The sequence below is a fragment of the Salvia splendens genome, chromosome 3 (genome assembly GCF_004379255.2).
Source record: "Salvia splendens isolate huo1 chromosome 3, SspV2, whole genome shotgun sequence".
Taxonomy (NCBI): Eukaryota; Viridiplantae; Streptophyta; class Magnoliopsida; order Lamiales; family Lamiaceae; genus Salvia; species Salvia splendens.
Genome location: NC_056034.1, coordinates 18,124,992 through 18,143,663, shown reverse-complemented (window position 1 = coordinate 18,143,663; position 18,672 = coordinate 18,124,992). Strand labels below are relative to the sequence as shown.

At 39.4% G+C, this 18,672-nt stretch overlaps 2 protein-coding genes across 2 annotated transcripts; one reads left to right on the top strand and one right to left on the bottom strand.

Annotated features, from left to right (window-relative positions):
* The first annotated feature begins 8,356 nt into the window (after positions 1–8,356).
* LOC121794589 (transcription repressor OFP13-like) lies at positions 8,357–9,317 on the top strand. Its single transcript, XM_042192816.1, has one exon. The coding sequence runs from the start codon at positions 8,457–8,459 to the stop codon at positions 9,141–9,143; it is 687 nt and encodes a 228-aa protein (XP_042048750.1). The 5' UTR covers positions 8,357–8,456; the 3' UTR covers positions 9,144–9,317.
* Positions 9,318–11,890: 2,573 nt separating this feature from the next.
* LOC121795321 (eukaryotic peptide chain release factor subunit 1-3-like) lies at positions 11,891–16,226 on the bottom strand. The gene is made up of 3 exons (XM_042193843.1): positions 16,089–16,226; positions 15,914–15,962; positions 11,891–13,493 (listed from the first exon to the last, which is right to left on the bottom strand). The coding sequence occupies exon 3, from the start codon at positions 13,459–13,461 to the stop codon at positions 12,151–12,153; it is 1,311 nt and encodes a 436-aa protein (XP_042049777.1). The 5' UTR covers positions 13,462–13,493; positions 15,914–15,962; positions 16,089–16,226; the 3' UTR covers positions 11,891–12,150.
* Positions 16,227–18,672: the final 2,446 nt, after the last annotated feature.

The following is an 18,672-nucleotide window of genomic DNA, read 5'->3' as shown; positions in this document are numbered from 1 at the left end:
CATATTCGTGATTGCATGTGTTTATTTCCCAACAACTGGTATCAGAGCCTAGGGTTTAAGAGGCAGAAATCACGATGGGGATCGATGAGAAAATTGTTGTAGAGAAGTTCGACGGATCTGATTTCGAATTTTGGAAGATGCAGATTGAGGATTACCTGTACGGTAAAGATCTCTGGAAGCCTTTAAAAACCAAACCCGAAAAGATGGAACATGAGGAGTGGGAGCTGCTGGACAGAAAAGCAATGAGCGCGATTAGGCTATCGTTGTCCAATGATGTGGCTTATCACACGACTGCAGCAAAGTCGACAAAGGAGATGATGAAGATCTTGGAGGACATGTATCAGAAACCATCAACGACAAACAAGGTACATCTGATTAGACGATTGTTTAATTTTAGAATGCAAGAGGGAAAGCTGGTGCAACAACATCTCTACGAGTTCAACATGATTACTTCGCAACTGAACTCGGTTGATATAAAATTCGATGAAGAAATTCGTGCCCTGATTTTGCTATCATCTCTGCCTGAGAGTTGGGCTGGCACAGTGACAGCAGTTACTGCTGCAGAGACAAACTTAACAGTTGACAGAGTAAGAGATCTGATTATTGTTGAGGAAGTTCGCCGAAGAGAATCAGGATCTTCTACTTCGGGATCAGCACTGAATACAGAACAGAGAGGCAGATCGAAGGGAAAGCAAAATCGTGGAAAATCAAATTCCAGAGGAAGGAGCCAATCCAAGAAGGATTTGGATAAAGTTAAATGCTGGAATAGTGATGAGTTTGGGCATTTTAGAAATCAGTGTGAGGCACCGAAGAAGTATAAGAATAAGGATCAAAAGAACAAGAAGACAGCAAACGCTACCATGTTTGATGACGATAGCGAGGCGTTGGTCTTGAGTGTTAGTAGTCCGATGGAATCGTGGGTATTGGATTTTGGAGCGTCGTTCCACTCCTGCAGCAATGTGGAGATAATGGAAGACTACGTTTCTAGCGATTTTGGGAAGGCACATCTGGCTGATGACGAGCCCTTAGATATCGTGGGAAAGGGAAACGTGAAGGTAGTGACGTCCAATGGATCCGTGATAAAACTGAATGGAGTCAAACACATTCCTGGATTGCAGAGAAGTTTGATTTCCATTGGGCAGCTTGATGCAGAAGGGTACACCGTGACGTTTGGCTGCAACAATTGGAAGATTACCAAGGGAGCTATGATAGTAGCTCGAGGTAAGAAGGAGGGTACGTTGTATACCACAACTAACTCCAAAGATTGCATTGATATTGCAAGTGAGGCAAATAATGCAGATTTGTGGCACTGTCGTCTTGGCCACATGAGCGAGAAGGGATGAAGATAATGTGCTCAAGAGGTTTACTGCCTGGTCTGAAAACTGTTGAAGTTGGCCTGTGCGAGGATTGCGTGTTTGGGAAACAGAAAAGAGTGAGTTTCTCAAGAGGAGGCAGAAAATTGAAGACACAAAAGTTGGAGATGGTCCACACTGATCTATGGGGACCAGCACCTGTGAAGTCCCTAGGAGGCTCTGAATATTATATGACTTTCATCGACGACTCTACTCGAAAGCTATTGGTTTATTTTCTGAAGAGTAAATCTGATGTATTTGACGCTTTTAGGAAGTGGAAAGCCCCTTGTTGAAACTGAAACCGGGCTGAAGGTGAAGTGTCTAAGATCCGATAATGGAGGAGAATATGAACTTGCAAAGTTCAAGGAGTTCTGCGCCGAGAATGGAATCCGCATGGAGAAAACTGTGAAAGGAACTCCACAGCAGAATGGAATCGTAGAGCGCATGAACAGAACGTTGAACAAGCGAGCAAGATGCATGAGATTGAAAAGTGGATTGCCAAAGAGTTTTTGGGAAGATGCAGTCAACACAGCTGCATTCCTAATTAATAGAGGTCCATCAGTTCCCTTGGAGTTTCGGATACCCGAGGAGGTTTGGACAGGAAAAGAGGTAAATCTATCTTTCCTACGCATCTTTGGTTGTGTTGCTTATGCTCATGTTAGTTCCGTTGAGAGAAGTAAGTTGGATGCTAAATCTATTAATTGTACGTTCATTGGTTATGGAGACGATGAGTTCGGTTATAGACTCTGGGATGAGCAGAACCGAAAGGTTATTCGCAGTAGAGATGCCATTTTCAATGAACAGGTATTGTACAAGGATAGATTGGAGGCGTCGAGTCCCAGCAGTTCTGAGCCACAAGTGGTCGAGCTAGACATCTCAAATTCGAGTGGGAGCAAGGAGAGTCAGAATGCTGAAGAGGTGCTTGAAGAAGAACCAAGCACTCCACCACCGACTATTCCGCTGCCTAAATCGACTAGAGAGCAACGTGCACCTGATAGGTACTCGCCCTCTAATTTCTATTTGTTACTTACTGATGGTGGTGAGCCCGAGTGTTATGCAGAGGCAGGAGAAAGCCCTGATAAACAAAGGTGGAAAATTACCATGGATGACGAGTTTGCCTCTCTTCTCCTGAATGGCACATGAGAGCTTGTGGAACTTCCTAAAGGGAAAAAGGCATTGCATTGCAAGTGGGTCTATCGAATCAAATGTGAAGCTGATGGTAGCAAGCGCTACAAGGCTAGGCTGGTTGTCAAGGGATTTGAGCAACGATACGATATTGATTATACAGATGTGTTCACTCCTGTTGTGAAACTAACTACTATTCGTTTAGTGTTGAGTATGGTAGTTGCAGAAAATCTATTGTTACATCAGATGGATGTAAAGACGACATTCCTTCATGGTGATTTGGAGGATGAGTTGTACATGACACAGCCTGAAGGATTCGTAGTAAAAGGAATGGAAAATCTTGTGTGCAAGTTGAAGAAGAGCTTGTATGGTTTAAAGCAAGCTCCAAAGCAGTGGTACAAGAAGTTTGATGGATTCATGATGGAGATTGGCTATAAAAGATGCTACGTTGACCATTGTTGTTACTACAAAAGGTTTGACAAGAGCTATCTTATCCTGTTATTATATGTTGATGATATGTTGATCGCAGGAGGTGATCAAAAGGAGATGGATAAGTTGAAAAGGCAATTGTCTGAACGATTCTCCATGAAAGATCTTGGAGAGGCTAATCAAATTTTGGGCATGAGAATCGAGCGTGACAAGGCGGCAGGAAAATTGTATCTTTCGCAAGCTGCTTACATTGGTAAGGTTTTGGAAAGATTCAACATGGATAATTCGAAGCCAGAAAGTGTGCCTTTAGGCAGTCACTTTACGCTGTCAAAGAAGGAGTCGCCGAGTACAAAAGAAGAACGTGCTGAAATGAAGAAAATTCCTTATGTTTCAGCAATTGGCAGTATTATGTATGCAATGGTGTGTACGAGGCATGATATTGCACAAGCAGTGGGAGTAGTGAGCCGGTTCATGGGTGTTCCGGGCAAGCAACATTGGGAAGCAGTTAAATAGATCCTTCGATACTTGAGAGGTACTACAGAGAGTGTCTTATGTTTCAATGACAAGAATGTCGAGCTGGCAGGTTATGTGGATGCAGACTTGGCGTCCAATGATCTTGATGGGAAAAGAAGCACAACCGGGTATGTATTTACTTATGGTGGTACTGCTATTTCATGGACTTCTAAGTTGCAGAAGATCGTTGCTTTGTCTACTACGGAGGCTGAATATGTAGCTGCGACAGAGGCAAGCAAGGAGATGGTGTGGTTGCAGAGTTTCTTAGATGAACTTGGGAAGGAGAACAAGAGTAGCATACTCTACAGTGATAGTTAGAGTGATATTTTCTTGGCGAAGAATCCAGCGTTTCATTCTAGGACAAAGCATGTGGAGTTGAAGTATCATTACATCCGACACCTAGTGGAGATGAAAATCCTGCAACTTGTGAAGATACTTGGAAGTGAGAATCCTGCAGACATGTTTACTAAGGTGGTGACCTTAGAGAAGTTGAAGTTATGCATAGCTTCAATTGGCCTTGGAACTTGTAGAGAAGGTTAGACGATGCTAAGCGGATGAAGGGATGAGATCACGAGGAAATGGTTGTTTAGGAGTTGTTAGTCTCCAAGTGGGAGATTGTTAATTATGGAGCCTAATTTATCTCCTACCATGTTTAGGATTTGTTTCCTTGAAGTATTTTTTCCTAGTGATATATGTTTCCTAGTTTGACTAGAATTATAGTTCTCTAGTTGCTTATAAATAGAGGTGCTCCCTCATTGTTAAATTATGCTTATTCTGAAATTATATAGTGAAATCTCTGACTTGGCAGCACCCCCAGACGTAGATACACATTATATCAAACTGGGTAAACAATTTCTTGTGTTCATTCTCTTTCATATTCGTGATTGCATGTGTTTATTTCCCAACAAGTCTCCCCAGCCGAATACTGCCATAGTATAAAATTTTGTGATTCTTATAAGCCATGCATTTGTTTACTCTTTTTAAGTTTGGATGAAAAAGCAACCACATATTTAAACAAAACTAAAAGAGTTCAAATAAAAATAAGAATGTGGATCTCATGTATAAAAAAGCAAATGGATCCCTGCACACAAAACGTCTGGATTGCCAAAACAAACAAAATTGGAGCCATTTTCAATATGGAAAACTTTTTAAATCACAATCTAGGAAAAACGAATACTTGAGTCAAAATGAGGACAAGAATTTATAAATCTACATCATTATATTTGCTAATTTAGGAATCATATTACTTTCCTTCAATTTCTACAACTAAATTAAACATAAAAATTTAATAGTAATTGAAAAAACTATTACTTATCTTCCCTTTTCTGTTCATAACTAAATCATACGCAATAATTATAATTATGAATCAGAATTCTTTTCAGTCAAAATCATGACAATATTATGAAAAGCTTTTTGGAATATTTATGCATTTTGGAATATATCTCTTTCCTTTAAAATATACTATCACCGAAATCAACAAATTATTGGACTTGAACTCCTTTTTTCGATGGAAAAAAAATTCCATTTCGAAAATTGTTGTAACCTTTCGTGCTCATTTCCTTATTCAAACAAATATTCTTACATTTAAGCAAAATACCTTACTAATTCCATGCGATCTCTTTAATGGTGGAGTATTTTTTTTATTTCTTCCATTAAGGGGAATAATAAAAGGATCGAAAAAAAACGTATCAATGAAGATTAAAAAAGAAAAAATGATTTGTGACTAACAAAATCGTTATCTTATTAATCAAAGCCACACATTTAACTCTTAAAGAAATAAATGTATTTTAAGCTTAATAAAAAGACGATCGAGTTAATAATTGTGTCAAGTATTCAATTAATAGACAGATCAATTATTGCCAGCCAATGCTGCCTCTGCCCCAACTTAATTATCCAAGTTAGACAATCCAAAATCATTTGTCCAGAAAAGCATGCACCGTGCTCATTTTTTTTTTCTTAATATATACTATTATAATGTTCATTAATTTGTTGAATAGGTTAATGAATTAAAAGTTACTATTACGATCGTTGAGAAAAAATTTCGCACCGCGCGTGCCATATCATCACAATGATATGTTTTGGGAATTTGGGATGGTTATTATTTTATTTTCTATTCCTATAAATTAGTGGGTTTTATTCAAAGTAATGGTTTGTTCACTTTGTTGTATAGTTTTTGTGAATATTGTGCATGCAATAGTTTTAACTTTTACTATTATTTTATGCTCCAAATATTTCTTTTGATTAATCTATGGAACTATGGAAAGACCCTTGAGAATTTCCGGGAGTCCAATTTAAATAAATCGGACATTTATTTCACCTTCATATATGGCAAAAATTGCATTTATGGTTACTGGTCTTGTTCAGTTTTTCTCCAGTTTATTTGGTTAACTATATTTTGATTGTGTTACTCATTCAGTGCTATTCAACGCAATAAACTAGTTTTGATTCGGATATAAATGTTAAATTAATTGGCTCACAATTTTTTGGATTTGAGTGTTTTTTCAAATATTTTTTGAATACAGATTCTTAATTAGTTTGCCATATTATTTAGATTTTATTGATAGTACGTGACATCAATTTTATAATACATGTGAACGGTTTGGGACGTTTTATATAGTTTTCCCCATATATGCATATTGTATATATTTGAGGAAATGAAAGATTAAGCATCCTTATTAGAGAGGTAAAATATAAGGCAGAGAGCACATGGCAATATTTAATGGAGAAGAACACACAGATAGGAACAAAGCATTAAATAGAAGTCAGTTTAGGGCACCATCAAAATTAACTCTTTTATTAGGGCATCCGCAATGGGCGGACGATGGCACGCCCTATGGCGCGCATCGTCCGCGCCATCCATCGTCCGCACCCATTGCGGGTGCGCGCCATAGGGCGCGGACGATAGTCGCGCCCTATACTTCGGTCGCAGAGGATAGCGCGGACGATGGCCATCATCCGCGCCATCGTCCGCCCCATTGCGGCTGTCGCGGACGATGGCCATCGTTCGGGCCATCGTCCGCCCCATTGTGGAGGTCGCGGACGATGGCACGCGGTTTCGTTTTTTTATAAATACCGTTCATTTGTAACATTTCATTTCACTCGATTTCATTTTCGAAACTTACAATTACATAATTACTACGAAATGGATTCAAGCCCCAATAGTCATACGTTTAGCGCAGGGGCGCATTGGCCGGGTACAGAACCCGTTGATTATCGTTCGTTCGACACCAACGCCCATTACGATCCCGATTTCAGTACGGAATCGTATGGGTTGTCTGACATGGAGCCGTCTCCGCACCGCCCAACCGCAGCGGCCGATCCCGACCCCGCCGCGACCGCTTCCGCCCCAGCCAGAAAGAAGCGGAACCGGCAGCGGGCGCAGAAGTTGCCCCCTCCCGGTGATTGCGATGAGTACGCCCCTGGCCGTGCGAACTACAACGATGACGAAACTCTCACCATGGCCCGGTGTTGGGTAGATATATCGGAAGATCCGATATTCGCGAACAACCAGCGACAGATCGCGTACTGGGAACGCATCGCGGACCTCTACAATTCGGTGAAGCCGCCGACCGCGTACAAGCGCAAGCGTGAGCAACTCCGCAAGCACTGGGATCAAGTCAAGAAGCAAGTGAACTTGTACGCGGCGGAGTTCGAGAAGTTCACGCGGTCACAGGGAAGCGGCGAGAGCGCGAGCGACGTGCGGGCTAAAGCGCTGTTGTCGTACCGGTCGATGTACGGCGACTTCAAGCACGAGGCCATCTGGGCGCTCTTGAGGGACAAGCAGAAGTTCCAAGGTAGAATTCTGCACACTGGTGCACCGAAGAGGACGAAGACCACTGAAGCTGGTGATTACACGAGCAGCGGCAGCGGCAACCACCCGGTTGACCTCAACCGGACGTACGTGGATGAAGGGAGTTCCGGCACACCGGTGTCCTCCCGGCGTCAAGGCTGCGAAGGCCAAGGGAAAGGCGACCGCGACCTCATCGTCGACCGCTGCAACCCAAGCTCTGGTCCCGGTAGAGCTCCCGACCCAGACGGCCACCGCGTTTGAGTCGTTAGCAACAACGTCAATGGCAAGGACGATGTTGCAGACGCACAAGGCCCTCAAGAAGTGTACCGACCTCGACAAAGCCGAATATCTCTGGGCGTTACTCGATGAGCTGCGTCGGAAGCTGGGAATTGGTCCGACTTAGTTTTTTTTTTTATTAGTTCAATGATGTAACTTTTTTTTATTAAAACTTCGCCGTTTGTTATTTAGACCGTTTTTTATTTACTCGTTACTTGTTATTTGAAAACAGTTAAATTAATTAAATAAAACAATAAAATTATGATGTGGCGCGCCATAGGGCGCACCTTAGGGCGCCCCACTGCAGGTGGGGAGGTAGGAGGATAAAACTGCTGACGTGACGCGCCATAGGGCGCACCTTAGGGCGCGCCTTAGGGCGCCCCACTGCAGGTGGGGAGGTAGGAGGATAAAACTGCTGACGTGACGCGCCTTAGGGCGCCCATTGCTAATGCTCTTAGGAGGGCATCTTCAATTCTATTCTGTAACTCATATCATGTTTGCTTATATTTGTCCCATTTCCCAACTAAGTAATCGTATAATGCCCAGCTTCTTTTTATCCACATATCAGATATTTATAAAATTACTGTCCCCTCATATAAATTTATTCAAAATTATGTGAGGTGACATTAATTTTATAAATGCATGATATATTGCTATCTCTATTCTAATTGAATTTATTACTTAATTCCTTACCATATTGCATTGCATCAAGTGATATATTATAGTAGTAATATGAATATACATGGCATTCTATAGAATCGAATTAAAAGCAAAACATTATAGAAAGTGTGCTGGTTGGATTTGTTGTGTAATGAAATCTAATTAATTAAATAGGCCTACCATCCCTATTTCCTTCCACCCCCAAGCTATTAATACCACAACCAAAAACAACTTCACCTATCAATTACTATCATCCATTCCAACATTCATCACAACACAACAATCTCACTTCATTTTCTCTCTCAAACACAATGCCCAAGAAAATGAAAATGCCATCACTTTTCAAAAACCAAGACCTCAAGCAACCATGGCAATGGCCCTCATGCAACAACCTCAAAACCCTTTCCTTCCGAGCAACCAACGACAAGGTTTTCAAGACCATCAACTCCGTCTTCCTCGACACCTCCGACGGCCTCGAGACCCCCGAGTCTTGGTTCACCAACTCCTCCTCAGAGTGTGCCAGCACTGCTTTCTCCACTGACCAACACTTTGAGGAAAACAACAACGACGACGACAATGACAACAAGGCACTAGAGATGATCATCCGAGACGGGAGGTCATCGGATAGGCTCTTCTTCGAGCCAGGCGACACGAGCTCGAGGATCCTCGACAAGGAGGCGACGGCGGCAGGGAAGAAGTTGAGCGGGCCGTTCGAGGAGAGCGTGGCGCTGGCAGTGGAGTCGGACGACCCATACATGGATTTCAAGGAATCCATGCAAGAGATGGTGGAGAGCCATGGAATGGAGGAGTGGGACCGCCTGGAGGAGCTGCTCGGTTGGTATTTGAAGATGAATGCCAAACACAACCATGGCTTTATTGTTGGTGCCTTCATTGATCTCCTAGTCGGAATGGCCATAGATTCTTCCACCACCACAGCCCTTTGTCGCTCCGATTCGACTTCGTATTCGTCAGCCGATTCTTCTTTTTCTTCTCCTTGATGTATTACAATCTTAGCATTTAATTATGTATCTGTCCCGCCTACATATTCACTGTGTATACTAGGTTTTAACAACTAGGCTCTCAGAATCAATGCTTTCGGCTCTCTCCCTCTCTTACACATAGGTTAATTACTAATTGATGGAAAATTTATGGACCATTAATATAACATCAAATTTGACCCCTTTTCTGTTATTTCACTGCTTTCTCATCTCCATTTTACTTCTATAAGTAAGCTTCAATAAACAGAGAGAGACAATTGAAACAGGCTGGAGTGGTGAAATAGTCCAATTCAAATTTCCAACTTGATTGACATTGATACAAATAGGGGACCATTTATTGTATATTTATATTGCATGTCTAAAAATACACCAATAATTTCTTACATTTCTCCCTTGTCAGAAAAAAACACAACTCCAAAGAAACACTAGAAGAGATCATTTGCTTCTCAACAAATTCAGCCCCTTAGATCGCCAAACCCACTTTCAGTCAAATGACAAATATGAAATATTATCAATAGGTAGTAATAGACTATAATTCTTTGAATAATTTTAATTTAGTATTCATCGACTAGCATAGCATCAATTATTGTACCCAACGCTCTCATTGACATCTACATTTCATGGATCTCCACCTTGGCCTGGGGATCTTTCAGAAATGTCACGCCATTTTCATGCTAGAGAACAAGGATTGTCAGTCATATAATTGATTTCATATCCAAATTCTGATTCTTTTAGAACTACCATGTTAAAGAAATTACACTTTCTGGCTTTCAACAATTGATGTGATTGTGTTTTAAGTTTTTGACATTTCCCATAAATTCGGACAAAACATCATTGGCGATTTTGTTTGTCAGACGCTATATAAGAAAGATAACAATGAGGTAATACTCCATTTATAAGAGCACCCGCAACGCGTGCCGCCGGCGTTCCGCGTGCCGTTCCGCCGGAACGGTTTCGCCGCGGAACGCGTTGCGGCGCTGCATTCCGCTCCCGTCCCGTTCCCATTCCGTGCCGGGTGCCGACGGCACGTAACGCGGCACGGAACAAGCCGCCACGCGCCTGGGCGACGTGGCCGATCCCCGTGCGTGCGTGCTTCCCACTCGCCGGCCCGCGAGTGGGACACGTCAGCAATGACGCAATAATTATTTTTTTTATATAAAAATCGAATTTTTTTTAAAAAAAAAAATTTTTAAACGGTAACATTACCGTTTTTTTTAACTTTTTCTTAATTTTTTTAATTTTTATTTTTATTTTCTTATTCTATAAATACACCTAATTCATTCATTTTATACACAACTACACATCTATTCTTCCTACATCAACATCAATTTCTCTCCAATTTTCATATTCTATCTCTTCAAAAAATGTCCGGCGACGGCAATTACGGTGGTGGCGGCGCCGGAGGGTCGTCCGCAAGGGACGAAGGCGGCGAAAGCGGCTAGAGCGAGGAAGGGCCGAGGAGAATCAAGCCAGTCGGCCTCGGGATCGGGCTCACAAGGAGGCTCGAACACACTTATGGTGGCGTACATAACCGCCACAATGGCGGACACTTCCCGCTTCTCGTACGCCCAATACACGGCCTGGTGGAACGGAATTGTGCATATGGCAGGACTACTTGGTCTTCCCCCTCCCCCTAAACCTCGACCGCCTCCGGAGGATGATTCGCCGGCGGAGTAGTTTTTTTATTTTCCCACGTTTAATTGTGTGTTTTTTATTGTGTGTTTTTTATTTTTTTAGGATTTGAATTGTGTGTTTTTTTTAATTTTTTTAAGTTTAAGTTGTAATTTTTTTTAATATTGTGTGTTTTTTAATAAAGTATGTTTGTTTTTTAATAAAGTATGTTTGTTTTTTAATAAAGTGTGTTTATTTAATTTAATTTAGTTGGAAATAAAAATAAAAATTGAAATAGAATGAATAGTAATTTAAGGAACGGTTAAGGAACGGTTAAGGAACGGAGGGTTGCAGGTTCCGTTCCTTAGTTAAGGAATGGAGTAAAAAAGTACAGTGGGGCCCTCAAATAGTGGTTTAAGGAACGGTATAGGAACGGTATAGGAACAGCGTTGTGGATGGCCTAAGAAATTGGCTTTGACGAGAATGTGTTAAAACCTTACTAATTCCACAGCGGTTAATGGAAATAGATAATAAAATTTGAGATTAAAATATGTGATTGTGGTTGTGATGCACGAAAATTTCGAGATCCAAACTATATGGTGCAATTACTATTCATTCACGAACACTAGTCAGCAATTGGCTAGCAATGCATAATTCAAATAGAACTAAACTAACTACTCTTCTGCAACTTGACATACACTGCGCCATAAAACAGTGACATTTGAAATAAATTTTGATTCACTGACAAAAAACAGCAAAACACTGATCGAATCAACACGATTTAAGGATACTGGATCAACATTCATGCAGCAAGATTTAATTGCAAAACTACTTAAATGTGATATACGGATTTGAATGTTCATATATATAGTATTTATTTTATTTATAAACTTATGACCTGTTGTGGGGGATACTGGCAGAGCAAATGCAATCTTCTAAATCATATATCCTCTAAATAAAACAAGAACTATGACCGCTACGACCTAGAGAACGAAAGGATGTACTTCTGATTCTTGATACGAAAATCCAAGTACTCGTCAAACATACTGACCCAACTTGTAGGGATAACGTTTTCTCAGTCGCTTAAGAACTATAACACAAGGTAAAAGCTCTATGAATTGCATCCAACAACAAAATGGCCTAGGGAGTAATAAATCTCATAGTGTTTCTGATTCAAACAAATAGCCAGCAGCAATGTCAAGCACAATCAGACTCGTAGAACTATCCCAGAGACTCAGGTGAAAGCATAAATTAAATCCAAAACAGGTAACTAGAAGCCAACAAGTGAAAATAACAAGTACAGACACAAAAGAGGGCTCTGAGCCACAGTGACTTACAAGCAGTCAGGTATATTTGGAATCATTCCACTTGATAGAAGCAGGCAGAACGGCCCATCTTAGTCTGACTCATAAAACTCTCCTTCGTCGGATGGCTCATCAAAGGATCGAATGTCAAGCTGGTAACGAAGAATTCCACCAATGCCACCAAACCCTCGGCAGAACTGTGATCCTTCCTGGGATCGATTTGTCACAAACTCAAGTGAACACCCAAAGTTTCTATATTCATTAGCAAACCACTCCAGTAATGGCATTTTCTCTTGAACCTCCAATTCTCCGGATGATGCAGCATCCTTGAAGTTGCTCTGGTCATGCTCTTGCTCCTTGTTCAAGTATTTGATGACAATCTCATTGGTCACAGAATTTTTTAGTGTAAAACGATTTATATCCAGGTTTTCCCACACTATCAATGTTTCAACAGCTCCCATCTCCAAAGCTTTTATTGTATCATCCACAGAAAATACATATTTTCCGGTATCTTGACTGATTTCTTCAAAGAATTTCCCAATCAAGCGTTTTTCTTGTATGAACTTAACATTGGACAAAATCTCAGCAGATAATTCAATGGCTTGATTGAAACCATTTTCCCCACCATAGGATACATCTACCACATTCAGTATCTTGGCTTGAAGGCGAGGATCAAACATATCAGACTGACTCAGCTCAGTCTTGAAATCAGCTGACCCAGCAAGTATCAACCCTGATACATTCGGCTGACTGGTAACAGGATTAATGTAGAATTGAGTGGCAAGCTCTGCAGTCTTCCTCACATAGTTGTGACGCTTCTCCATTCGAAGACGAGCAAAACGAAGAGCTGATTGTCCTCCTCTTCCATGTTTCTTTGGAAGATCAACCGAGAACTTGTGAAGCACTTCTCTTGTATTACCACTTAAGGTTCCAAAAAGGGTCCCATTACCATCCATGACAATAAACCCAAACTTTTCATCAGATTCCAGGAGTTGAGACAAGGGCTCAGTATGAAATTTATTGTCACAAAGGTAAAGAGAAGCATTTATGGCCTTAAAAGGTGCAAAGTCGAAGGTGACCTTTTTCTCTTTTCCATCATCTGTTATTATAGTTCCAGTATAGAGCACGAGGCCATTCGGTGGGACTTTGTTGTACAACTTGAGCCTCTGCTGCGCAGAGGTGATTGCACCTAGCACTGATTGACGATTCACCCTGCTTTTAATATTTGAAGCTGTTCCATACTCTTCTGCAAGCATTTTGGTGACCCGGGCTATTTGATCACCTGGGGGAATTATAAGGGATATCATGCTGGTACCATTTCCTTTAGCAGCTTCCAGAGCCTTAATCAATTTCTTTATTTTCCATATTTCGATATTCTTATCATTTTCCTGGCCGTCTGCCATGTGACTTGTATAATCAGATATTCACCAAAAACCTAACAAGAAGTGCAATCGGAAACACTTATGAATTCATCTACTAAGGGTTGGAATCCAAAATAAAATAAGTGCGTTGAAAAGACACATCATGATTTTCCCTGTCTAACAGAATTTGCCACATTAAATTCGGTAAAATACATCAATCTTAGTTTGCAAATTTTTATAATAGGACCAGGGGAACTTTTAATTGCAAATAATGTCTGATTAAATATAGTACTCCCTTCGGTCCACAAAAAAATACACTAATTTTACAATTTTGGGTCATCCACCAAAATTAGACCAAATCTAAATATGGAAAGTTTTAAACAAATACTAACCCTACACATCATTCTAAATGTGGACCCCACAATCTAATAACACTACTTCCGCCACTTTTTCCCTCTCCCCCTCTTACATTACCAATTGAGCATTAAAACCCGTGCCATTTACAACATTGTCTATTTTTTGTGGACGGAGGTAGTAATAAATCAACTCTTCAGTACTAACGCAGGCAGAATATCAGCCTTTGATGTTGCATAAATAAATAAGCTTCTAAACATGACAATATTAGGCTATTAGGCTTTAAATTAATTTTGTGTAGCTATGAAATGAAATGAATGCAGTAAACATGGCATAATCGTTGCTTTTACTGAAATCTGAACATAATAGTAGTATTTTCATTGTGTACCCGATGATATATCAGTTACCTCTGTTGCGAGCTTCTATGAAATATGAATAAAATTCACTGAAGGCCAAAATCCGAATACCATAATTGTTTTAGAGAAAGCTTGTAACATCAACAACTTCAAAGTTCAAACATGGAAACAGACATGTAGAAGCCTCTTTAACTTTGTCCTTGTCAATTCACTATTTCTTGCCTGCTTAGTTCATCTTCCTCTTAGCGAGCAATGATGACAATATTGTGCTTCCAAGTTCCAAAGACTCAGCTATATTATGTTAATGTCATTGAATGATAACAAGACCATGAAATCTATCAAATTCTATTATTCAGCAACTAATATTCTAAATTAAATCCAATGCTTAAGTTAAGAAGAACATCATTATAAAGTCAGACAAAGAACCTCTTGGGAGGCTTTTACTTTGAGTGATAGGATACTAGGATAGATTGATAAAACACATGAATAGTATTGCCTATTTGAAGAATAAATGGTCAACCAAGCTCAAAATTATCAATCCATTAAAGTAAACAGTGGGTTAGCTAGGATTATTTTTATCCAGATTAAGAGCAATGATCTTGTCTACATGACTTGTAAAAAAACACGAAAGCCGCATGTTTAGCTTTAGCATTGTGAAAGCAGGTGAATCATGTAGACAAGATCATTGATATGCCTGCAAATTCGGGTACCCGTGAGTACCCAAACCCGAAATTTCAAAAATATCATACCCAAAACCCAACCCGTATGTGAATTCGGGTACCCTAATACCGGATGTGGGTACCCGAACCCAACTAATCGGGTACCCATAAACCCGAAATTATCAAATTTCAAATTTATTCTATTTATATAATTTATATTTGGATGAGAATAGAAATTATTAAAAATAACACAATGCTACTATTTATTGACTATTACTAAAAGTTTAAACTTCAATTTTAATGCTTTATTTTTCTCTAGATTATGATTCTATGACCCTAAATTTAAATGTGATTAAATAAATTTAGCCTACAGGTCGTAGGCCCTATACTAAATAAAAATATTTATCACAAATACATAACTAATCGGGTACCCTAATACGGGTTTCGCGTACCCTAAACCTGAAAAAATCCTAACATTAACTACCCAAACCCATACCCGACCAATAATTTCGGGTTTCGGGTACCCAAAACCCGAGAACTAAATTTGCACCCCTAATCATTGACATCATAAACTATACATATGTATGCTTGTGAGCCCAGAGTTGTAAGTGGACTAAAAGACTGCACTATGCCCCTGTTATACAGTAAATGCACACTACCAGATGCATCAAAATAAAACACAAACCTACACATAGCAAACCTTCAACCAAAACTAGAAACATGTAAAAAAAAACTAATCCATCTACAAAGTTAATTCTCTTTTCTCTTTATCTCTATTTCTTCACAAAAAAAAAAAAACTTATGCGTATACATGTCAACATTTCCCTTTGAAAATCCTCCACAACAAAGAGATCTAACGATAAGCATCCATTTAATCTCATCCATCATTAACTCCACGATTCTTCTGAAACCATCTCATCCGGGCATGATTTTACCATATTTTATTCATATTTATCACAGCAGGTTAAAATACTGACCAAATCAGACTGATGCATGGATTGGAAAAAAGAAAAAAAGTAGTTCAAAATGAATTCAAACAAAATCAATTAAACAGCGAACCAAAGTCTGTGGAGTAAATCCAGCATAACATCAAGTCATTTTCACAGAAAAAAAATGAATACACACCTTTGGGAACGAAGATAAACACAGACACAGACACAGACTGGGACCGTCCCTGAGAAATTTAATGGGATTAGAGATATACAGGGGTAAAATCAAATAAATATAATTGAGGAAAAGGAATTGAATGACTAATTTTCGTTGAGATTTCAATAGGGCTTTGACTGAAGGATTTACGCACTTGTGTCTTCTGCGTTTGCTGACGGCGAGGTTTCTGGGACTGCTTTGCTTCCCTTTTATGTAATCCTAGTATTACAATTTACAACTACCGTCCTTTCTTTTATAATAGAGTGAACGATTTCTGAAAAATGAGTTTGCCACTTTTAAGTCTAATTCGAAAGAATAAGAATATTGTAAGTCTCTGAAAAATCATTTACCATATTTCAGATTATACTTATTAACCTTTTCTTTTCTTTTCTATTATACCCCTTAATCTCTTTAGGACAAGGAGTAATTAAAATTATCAATGGACTGGGCTGACACAGGCTCAGGCCCATCTGTGAAGCTAACGCTGATTTTAACAAGGCCCGTTCCGTACATTAGGGATTAAGAAATTAAAAGTGATGTAATGGTGAGTGAGTAGACGTCACCACGGTTCGGGAACCGGCAGTTCACAGTTCGGAACCGCCGGTTCCGGTTCAAGAAAAGCTTGAACCTGAACCGACCCGTCCAAGGTTCGGCGGTTCCAGTTTTTGAACCGTGAACCGGCGGTTCATCGCAACCGCCGGAACCGCCGGCTCATCGCAACCGCCGGAACCGCCGGCTCCTATCCAGTTCCGGGCCGGTTCGGCCGGTTCGCCGGTTCATAGAATTTTTTTTTATTAACATTTTAATTCAAGTAAAAAATGTAAATATACTTGCATAAATAAAATTATAATAATGCAATGTACAAATGCAATTTTATTGATACAAATTACAACTTTAAAATTACAAATTACAACTTTAAAATTACAAATTACGGGGAGCGTTATTCTCCTTTTCACATCTTAGATCCTTTTTCCTTCTTAATATTACGCGTTAGATCTAAGGCATCAATGGATCAGATTGATTCTACAAAACTGGTTCCGTGTTGCATTATAGAAGGTGGTTGTATGCATTACAGAGTTATTATTGACATTTGACGGAAAAGTAACTGCCACATTTTGGTATCTGCGAATAATGCACCACATGGTCACGAGTAATGCATATAATTGACTATATAATGCATAATATGTGAACTGCAATGCATACAAGTAAGATGTACCATGTTATGATGTTTGGACACACGTTTCTTGTTTCCCCTAAGGGTTTAATAAGCATAGGGGCTAGGGTATAGTACGTAGACACGTATGTAATCTTCACATGGTAACGAGTAATGGATATAATTGACTATATAATGCACAATTTGTGAACTGCAATGCATACGAACAAGATGTGCTGTGTTATGATGTTTGACACACGTTTCTTGTTTCCCCTAAGGGTTTAATAAGCTTAGGGGCTAGGGTATAGTACGTACGCATTAATAACAAATTATAAAACGATACGAATAATTCATCAAATTGTCACGAGTAATGGATGTTATTAACTATATAATGCACAATATGTGAACTGCAATGCATACGGATAAGATGTACCATGTTATGATGTTTGACACACGTTTCTTGTTTCCCCTAAGGGTTTAATAAGCTTAGGGGCTAGGGTATAGTACGTAGACATTACTAACAAATTGTTGTTATTGGAATATACGTATGTGCATTATTTGGTTTAGGTAGTGCATTATGTAGCAGTTAATTGTCATTATCTCAGTATATTATGCATTATTAGAGGTATTGTGTATATGGGTTAATCAACGGATTGAAGATTACATACGTGCATTTAGTAATGTCAACGTACTATACCCTAGCCCCTAAGCTTATTAAACCCTTAGGGGAAACAAGAAACGTGTGTCAAACATCATAACATGGTACATCTTATTCGTATGCATTGCAGTTCACATATTGTGCATTATATAGTTAATAACATCTATTACTCGTGACAATTTGGTGAATTATTCGTATCGTTTTATAATTTGTTATTAATGCGTACGTACTATACCCTAGCCCCTAAGCTTATTAAACCCTTAGGGGAAACAAGAAACGTGTGTCAAACATCATAACACAGCACATCTTGTTCGTATACATTGCAGTTCACAAATTGTGCATTATATAGTCAATTATATCCATTACTCGTTACCATGTGAAGATTACATACATGTCTACGTACTATACCCTAGCCCCTAAGCTTATTAAACCCTTAGGGGAAACAAGAAACGTGTGTCAAACATCATAACACAGCACATCTTGTTCGTATGCATTGCAGTTCACATATTGTGCATTATATAGGCAATTATATGCATTACTCGTGACCATGTGGTGCATTATTCGTAGCGGTTTCCAGCCATTATTAGATTACTATTGTACCCTCATAATGCACAAAATAGGACAAATAATGCAACACGGGATTAATTACCCAATGTTGATCTTGACCGTCCATTTCTCTAATCTAATGGCTGATATTAAGAAGGAAAAAGGAGGAAATATAGGAAAAGGAAATGAATACATCCCTACAAATTACAACTTAAAAATTATAAATTACAAAAGACTTAAAGTCTTGATTACAATTTACAAATTACATTTTCGAAACAAATGGGAGAAAAAAAATAAAGGAAAAGGACTTAAGCTCAACTTAAATCTAAAATTTAAGTTGAGATGCCTACGTCTCCTCAATGCTCAATTACATTTTGGAAT

Excerpts from the sequence above, each read along its gene's own strand:
- LOC121794589 (XM_042192816.1), top strand. The coding sequence starts at position 8,457 with ATGCCCAAGAAAATGAAAATGCCATCACTTTTCAAAAACCAAGACCTC.
- LOC121795321 (XM_042193843.1), bottom strand. The coding sequence starts at position 13,461 with ATGGCAGACGGCCAGGAAAATGATAAGAATATCGAAATATGGAAAATA.